The sequence below is a fragment of the Clupea harengus genome, chromosome 10, assembly GCF_900700415.2.
Source record: "Clupea harengus chromosome 10, Ch_v2.0.2, whole genome shotgun sequence".
Lineage (NCBI taxonomy): Eukaryota > Metazoa > Chordata > Actinopteri > Clupeiformes > Clupeidae > Clupea > Clupea harengus.
The window spans coordinates 24922145-24930579 of record NC_045161.1 but is presented as its reverse complement, the minus strand read 5'-3'; the positions used below and the strand labels follow the sequence as shown (position 1 = coordinate 24930579).

At 43.8% G+C, this 8435-nt stretch overlaps 1 protein-coding gene across 4 annotated transcripts in view; it reads left to right on the top strand.

Annotated features, from left to right (window-relative positions):
- Window positions 1-4779, top strand: part of nfic (nuclear factor I/C) — a 68528-nt gene extending 63749 nt beyond the window's left edge. For all 4 annotated transcript variants that reach the window (XM_031574547.2, XM_031574546.2, XM_031574548.2 and 1 more), the window contains one exon: window positions 4275-4779. In XM_031574547.2, coding sequence (XP_031430407.1) covers window positions 4275-4295 — 21 coding nt within the window. In that variant the 3' untranslated portion in view covers window positions 4296-4779. The remainder of the gene's footprint in view (window positions 1-4274) is intronic.
- The last annotated feature ends 3656 nt before the right edge of the window (window positions 4780-8435 follow it).

Here is an 8435-nt window from a genome sequence, read left to right as displayed (position 1 = left end):
CCTGCGCCGTGCATTTGCATGCTCCGTTTGCTTTTGTGGTCCAGTGCATGTTATTCAGCAGAGGTCCTCGTGTCAATAACCAGTCTGAGTGACTTGCGGTCGCCATGGACATTCTGTTAGGAGGAGAATGTTGTGTGGATTCGTTAGCGTGCTTCACTCAATCCGGTGATTGTGAACGCACTCAACCCAAGGCCAATTTACTCAACCTTAAACTCTTAAAGCCATTTTTTACAAGAAACAAAAATATTTCTAAGAGAGAGAGAGAAAAAAACATTAACCGCCTATTAGCTTGGACTGGGCCCCACTAGATGACTTTCCCATGACAAAAATGTTGTTATGTTCATCTGGATTTGTGCATATTAGCATGTAATGAAAGCTATTTAGGAAACCGGTGCTTACAAACGTATGTTGTAATATATCGTGCGCTGCGTGCCAGCTTTGAGGCCGGGGTGACAAAGGCTTCTGATTATTCCCCTGCACTCCGCCTCACATGATTTCAGCAATCCCATAGTCTGAAGTCAGACATGCTTCAGTGCTAAATCATTAGCCATTAATCCAGGCTTCATTCTGTTACCGTGACTCAAAGGTGAACTACTGGTGGCCCAGTAGCTGTTTGTTTGAGGATTCTCTCTGTTTTGCTGACTAACTGGTCACTGTCGTAGCTGCGAGTGGCTTTTGCCAGGCGAGGGGTTCTGGCAGGCGTGGGTTTTTCCAGGCGTTCATGAAAGGAAACGCAGAGTTCCTTTGTCCCACTAAATGGGCCTTTAGGCTCGGTGTCCCATGCCGACACCAGCGAGTCTTGCTTCCCACTTCCTAATTTCTACTTCCTACTTCATAGTCGCACGCCCAGTGAAGTTGTGATTCTGTCAGTCGGAGCTTTCGTGCAGTTTGTTTACCCAACAGCGATGGACTCCAGCTCTCTCTGCCTCTCTGTTCCTCGCCTGGTTTGGCCTGGCAGTTACTTAACTGGCCCGTGTGGGTTACAGAGAGGAAACTGCATCTGTTTCAGGCCTGAGGGGGAGACTGTACTCCGCCAGAATGAGCAAATCGGTTGGACAGGGGTGCATGTTTACCGCGACGCTGCCACCACCACAAGCACCAGTGGAACTCGGCTACATAGAACTCTTTGTGGCCTCCTTACTGGCTACCTAAGACAATGCGTGACGTGGCATGACATGCCATCTTTTTTTTCCAGCCTCATCACACAGTGAGCGCCGGTCAACAAGCTGTAAGGGACGCATTCTTCGTGTCAAACGCGAGCTGTTTTAAAACACGGCTGGAATCACGTGCTGGTTGTTGACTGGTTAACTGGCGGCTGGTTAAGGTTAACCCCACAGTTTGTTTGTGAGGCGAGGGCTCGGAGCAACAGGGGGGAGATCTTAGCATGTTAATCGACCAGCATCCACTGAGAACTCAGATCACATTTCCATAATGTAAACTGGAAATATATTCAGCCACGACTTGCTTCTCTGGAGGGACCAGATTGTATATTTATGTTGGGGGTGGGGGTGGGGGGGTGGGGGGCTACATATTCAAGAAACCAAACTGGCACGGGATCATTTAGTAAGAAAAAGAAAATAAAGGAAAAAACAGTGACGAGCTCCAGAGGCCGAAAAAACACTCAGATGTGTTCAGTTGTCCCAGTGGCAGTCTCCCGGGGCTGTTTCCTTCCACCCAGTGTGTAATGTACTTTGACAAAGGGCCTACAATAATTCCACTGTGGGCCGACCCTAGGAGGTCTGCAGACGGCCAGGAAGCCCGGGAGATGAGATGGTACTGGGCTAACACGTTTACAGTTACACTCTCGGGGAAGAGGAGAGGTTCCTCATTGTGTTCCTGTGGGGGAATGCTAATTGATCTTGACAATCTTTTATTCTGCTATTCGGCTTGATTCCACATAGGACCAGTTGGTCCCACGAAACACTGCTTCTGCAATATGAAGAAAAGATAAATCCTTCCCCTAAATCCACAAATGTGGATTATTTCATTATTGATATGATGGCCAGAGCCACTGGGTGCCCTCTGCTCTGCCAGGGACAGCCCTTGCGTGCGTTTAGACGAGCCTGCCCTCTGATTGCGTGTGCAGTCTGGGAAAACAGACAGCAGTTCCAGCACTGTTCACCATCCCTCACCGACACCATCACACACACACACACACACACACACACACACACACACACACACAGACATGTGCACTCTCTCTCACTGTCTCTCTCCCTCTTTCTCTCTCTCTCTCTGTCTCACACGCACACACACACACACACACAAACACACCACACACATACACTCACACACACACACACACACACACACACACACACACACACACACACATACACACACACACACACACACACACACACACACACACGCCCACACACACTCAAACACACACACACACACACACGGGAGGCTCCCGCGAGTTTGCGGTCTTGGCAGGCGGACGTTGCCCCCTGTATTAACTGGCAAGGTCTGGCTGGGCAATTAGAGGAGCCAGACAGGCAGGCCCTGTGAATTACTGCACTGGCCCTTTCATGTGGCATGGGTTGCTTTTCCCTGGACCTCAGCACTTCATCTCCCATCTCCTTTTCCAACTACCAGGTTTTTTCTTGTTTTATTTTTTTTGTTTAACTTTTTTTTTAATCACGCTGCACCATTCTATTTTCTCTCTATTCTCCACGCACAATGGGAAAAAAGTAGTGCTCGGCCTTTCTGTGTCTCTAGGCCATCCAAATGCACGCTGCACACACTCACACACACACACACACACACACACTCAAACACACACACACGCACACGCACACGCACACGCACACGCACACACACACACACACACACACTCAAACACACACACACACACACACACACACACACTCATTTGTTGTTTTACTTTATCAGTGCTAATGGAGTGTACAGGCTTGGTTTATGTCTGTGCAGTAAGCGTAAGTTTGAGGGAGGATTTCTCAGCTTGGCAAATCAAGCAGTCTATTTATTTCCACTGGACATAACCATTTTTCCTTGTTTAGCTTTAATAAAGCAATACTGTTGGGTGCAGTAATATACATCTGTGAGAGGGCAATGAAATGACTCAAACCTTAGTGGAAAAAACTGAGGTAGGGGGTCTTCAAAAAATACATATATACTTCTTTTTTCAATCTTCTTCTCCTTTTTTTCAACCTTGTCAAAGTTTAAAAAGTCTTCAGCGGTCGGCGCACTGAAGCCAAGATCCTATTATGTTTTTAAAAGGTTTGGGTGGGTTCCTGCTGGGATCTTTCTTTGGCTTTAACAGCTCTTTTACTCCATATTATTTTTAATGGCTCCATTTGGTTCAAGGTTCTGGCGTGTGCTAAGTGTTCGGAGACCATTAGCAAAGACGACTCTGATTGCAGAGAGTTTGGAAAGCGCAGGCACTCTCTGTCGACTTGGCCTGACCGGGGCTCGTAGTTCTACATAATTTATAACCATTAAGCACATCACAACATATCTGGCCTCCTGACACCAGGGACCGCCCATTGCTCTCTGCTTATTTAGATGCTGCTACTGTGAAGAAACAGAGCAAATTTGGGAGCTGTCTTTGTGTGTGGGGGGGGGGACCTCCATGGGCAACCATGCAGATGAGAAACAGAGTTAATGCATGATTTAATTATGAAATGAAACCGCAACGTAATTAAATTCTGAAATTGAACTAATTGAAATGAGTATTCATGGTAATCCCAGTGTAAGGCAGAGTCATGCAATTTTAGGTAGATTTTCAGTGGAGCGTGTCTGCATGCCTGCCTCACAAATCTCAAATAAGGATAAACTTTCACAAATATTCCCCTACAGTTAAAATGCAATGCAGTGCTTAGATAATCATAGTGTTTTCAAAGTGCATATAAACCCTCTTAATAACTATTACTTTATCAATCAATCAGTCAGACTGAACAATATTATACACCAACACCACTGAACAGTGAAAGACCACTGAGATTTACACATTTAATTCAGTTCAATTAATTTAATATCCATTCAGTTCAATTCGATTCAACTGTATTGCCCAGCCACACCAAAACACACACACATACTATTATACATTAATGTTTCATATTTTGGCACATACTATTATACATTAATGCTTCATATTTTGGCAGCATATATATTATTTCCTGTGGTTGTAAGTCATTTGACAGAATCTGGGCATTGATTCAGAATGTGCCAATTTTCATTGGTTGAGCCTCGGGTCTGAGGTATTTTTTCTGATGCCGTGTTCTTTCTTCTCTGTTTCTCTCCCGCAGTCCTGGTACCTAGGCAACTGACGGACACATGGACAAAGGCCACGAGCATGAACATGGATTTCAGATTCATCACTTTGTGGAATTCAGAAAAATCTAAAATGTAAACAAGATGCAAGAGGGAAAAAGTATATGCATATATACGAGGTATATATATATATATATATATATTTATATATATGCATATATATACTGTGTCTGCTTATACATATCTAAATATATGTATCTCCACATATATGTATATTTAGATATGTATACTGATCTAAAAAGATGCTTCAGTACACCTTTTCGAGAGAGGACCGCAGAGGAGAGAAAGGCCCTGGACAGAGACTAAAGGAGAGAAGAGGATGTTTTTGGGGCAGCCACATGAACTGATGAGGGGGGCAAAGACACTACCCTCCCCAAAAAAAATCGACCCCAGCAAACTTCCCCCGTCCTCCTGGGCCACCCCTCCTCGATGCTGTCCCTTCCCCCTCAGCTACGGTGCTGCTTTCTCATATATGCAAAACAAATATCCTTTATTTTCTTAACCGACAGGGAAGAGAGAATCTGACAAACGTTCCGGTGGTGACGCTTATTTCCCATGGATTACACGGATCCTAGATTTTTTCAAAGAAAAAAAAGTGATAAAGGGATGAGGGGCAACGTTTTAAGAAAAAAAAAGCGTCTTTAAAAAAAAAAAAGTTTTTCGACTGGTGTACAGCTTCCCTTCAAGCGATATTTTGACAACAAAAAGTCAGCTTTTCATCCGATTTTATTGACAATCATGAATCTGTCAGTTCTTTTGTTCTGAGATTTTTTTCTTTGGAGGAGACACTGCAACATATATATTGGGAGCCACTTTTTCGTGGAGGCCTTCTCATTTGAAACACACTGGTGTTGATGATGCTTCTGTGACAAGGATATGCACACCCATACAAACACACACACCTGCACACACACACACACACACACACACACACACACACACACACACACACACATATACGTACTGACAAGGGTCAGTATTGTTTTAGGGTGAAGACTTGAAAGTTCAGGGTATGACATCTTTTTTTGGCAGTCGCTTCTGAAAGACATCCCGAGAAAAGAGAGTAAAAGTGTTGCCGTTTCCCTTGGAGTGTTTGTATGTATGTGTATGTGTGTTTGTGTGTGTGCATAAATGTGTATGATTGTGTGTGTGTGTGTGTGTGTGTGTGTGTGTGTGTGTGTGTGTGTGTGTGTGTGTGTGTGTGTGTGTGTGTGTGTGTACATGTGTGCAGAGACTGCTATTCTGATCATTGTCTTGATAATCCCTTCCCCTTGCCTATCCCTTGGCCTAGCCTAACCTAACCATTTCTTTAAATTTACTATAGAGAAGGGGGTTCAGTATATTGTGCTAAAGTATATATAGTGATAGAGGGAGCACCAGACATTATTCTGTCGCTATCATGACAGTATGGGGTGGAAAGGATAGGTCCTATTTGTCTTTGTTTTGCATTGACTTAAAGATTTGCATTGGAAATTGCAGGCATTGCACTACTATAAAATTAATTTTCCACTCTGCAGGCCTCATGTTCGGCCCAATCTTATGAAATGCTGCGAGTTAGAATTAGCCGTTAGGATTTTTATTGTTGACTGTTTTTGTTCTTCTGGTAGCAGGGTACTTGAGTTGTGAGTGTTGGCTTTCTTGAGCTGTCAGTAGGATCTAAATAACCCAGGCCCTCTGTGTTCTTCATCATCATACACTCACATGTGAAAAGTGTTTCCATGTGTGTGTGCACGGCGCAACCAGGGGGAAATAATGAATTTAGGTTAATTACATCATTTTTTAAAGTCTGTATCTTCATGTATTGAAATAACAAAAATAGACAATTTTTCAAGGGGGGGGTTGCGTCATAAGGCCAATGGCATGCTTGTATGTGTGTCACTGATGGTAGTGAGTCGTCACAGGGTGTGTGTGTGTGTGTGTGTGTGTGTGTGTGTGTGTGTGTTTCATGTGGAAACTGGATGCCACTGGCACCACAAAGTCACGTGTAAGTGAAAGTGTGTCTATTTGTGTGTGAGTGTGTGTGTGTGTGTGTGTGTGGTCATCATGGGGACAGCTGATGCCACTGGCACCACAAAGTCACGTGTTGGTGAAGATGTGTGTGTGTGTGTGTTTGTGCGTGGCTGGGGTTGTGACCTGCGGAAATCCTCGTGGAGGACTGGTCTGGCTAGCAGTCGTAGAGCTTGTGCATCCGTGCCCAGACTTCTCTCTCTATAGCTGGTGCCTGGATCCCTCTCCTGCGATGCCAAGGAGCGATCAGTGAACTCAGACGAGGTCACAGCAGAATGGGCGGGATTTGTACTGATGTAAAAGAAAAGGAAAAAAACGAATCCACATCAGGGCTTCTAACTCCTCTACCAAACCCAAATCTCAAAGCCATGAAAAGTGCCTAAGACATTGCAAGAGTTTGAATTGTTTTTTTTCTTCTTCTTCTTTCAAATGAATTGTTTGGCTTGTTTATTTGTTTGTTTGTTTTTCTTTGTGAGCGTATGAGCCTGAACTAGCTCCAAGTTGGCCATGCAATGGTGGGAAGGAGAGTAGGCGATTTTGGGAGGGAGGGAGAGGGAGAGAGAGAGAGAGAGAGAGTGAGAGAGAAAGAGAGAGAGAGAGAGCTCCCTCAGCTCCATAGTCCCTCAAATGCACCTTTCATGCGTGTCCTTCTGAACTGAAGCCACCTTTTGCAGCTAAGTTTGAGAAAGAGAGAGAGAGAAAGAAAGAGAAAAAGAGAGAAGAAAATAACCGCCCCAGCTATCGGCATAACCAACACATATCAATGCTATATGCAGAGACTTACTGGTAACAGTACACAGCTAACAGAACAATACAGAATAATACAGATGAGGACTAATGTCTGTACACACCGGTCACTTCTAATTCTGACTTTTCAATCCGGCTTAGCAGTAGCAAACTTCAAACCAGTTGAGTTGTGATCTGAACCCATATTTGTGAAGATAATACACAAAATGAATTGTTTTTTTTAAGGGTGCTGATGTGAAAATTTTATCCTGATATATATAATAATGCATGGTGCTTTCAAAAGAAAAAAAAATCATGAGAACTTACGCTCTTAAGGCCACCGTAACGCGAACATGGGTGCATGGCAGATGCTCTTAGTACCCCTCAGAAGCTGCCTGGCCCCATTCTACAACCCTTCTACCCCCCCAGCCCCCTCCCTCCCCGACTACTGTCTTCCCCCAATCCATGGAACAGAAGGCCAGAGATTCATATGGGTTAAAACAGTTTTACCACATTTCTTATGGTTTGTATTCCCTCTCTCTCTTCTACTTTGCACGAAATTTTATATAACACATTATGTGCCTTGCCTTTAGTTAAGAACAGTAATACATGATTGAAAGACAAAATGTACATTTGTTTCTTTTACTGATGTAACCAGTATCGCTGCAAAAAAACAAAAACAACAAAACAAAAAAAAAAAACAATAACAGTACAATGCTGCATGTTTGATTGCTTGCCATTATTCGATTAGAATTAACAGATTAATTAAAAAGAAGTCAACAAATGGATTCTGTTCACTCCTGACTTCCCCAGAACAGTGACTATCTTTCCTGTTATTCGCATGGAATCAATGCTACATTTTTTCTTTCTGTCATTCTTTCTTTCTTTAACTTGTTTGAGTTGATGGGTTTGTGTTCTGTTTTCTGTTTGTGTTTTCGTCTCTCGTCGTCGGTGTTCTGTGGCTTCCCGCTCACTCTGCCCCCCCCCCCCCCCCCCATCCTGCTTAAGCTTATGCAATGTGAAATATGCAATTCCAGTACTCATCTCTCCACTTTTGGCAGTGTTTTCCCAGATCAGTTTTTCTAGCAAGAGGAGTTTGAATGTATGCAACATATAGGAGAGGAGAGGAGAGGAGGGGAGAGCAGTGTGGTCTGTGATCCATACCCACGCGACAGAGAGTGATCCGAGCAGAAGAGTCAATCGAGCTGTTGCGCTTTTGTTTTGCACCAACGTAGTTTAGTTTTTTTGCTCCTTTGGAGACAAGGATTAAAGCGAATGAGAGCACAGACAAGCATGATTTACGTCACTGGGATGTGAAGAAAGTATTTGCACAGAATAGGATTGTAAAGTACTGAGCTAGGCTTTCTAGTTTTAAGGAGCACGATCAGGTCTCTTTTATTCAC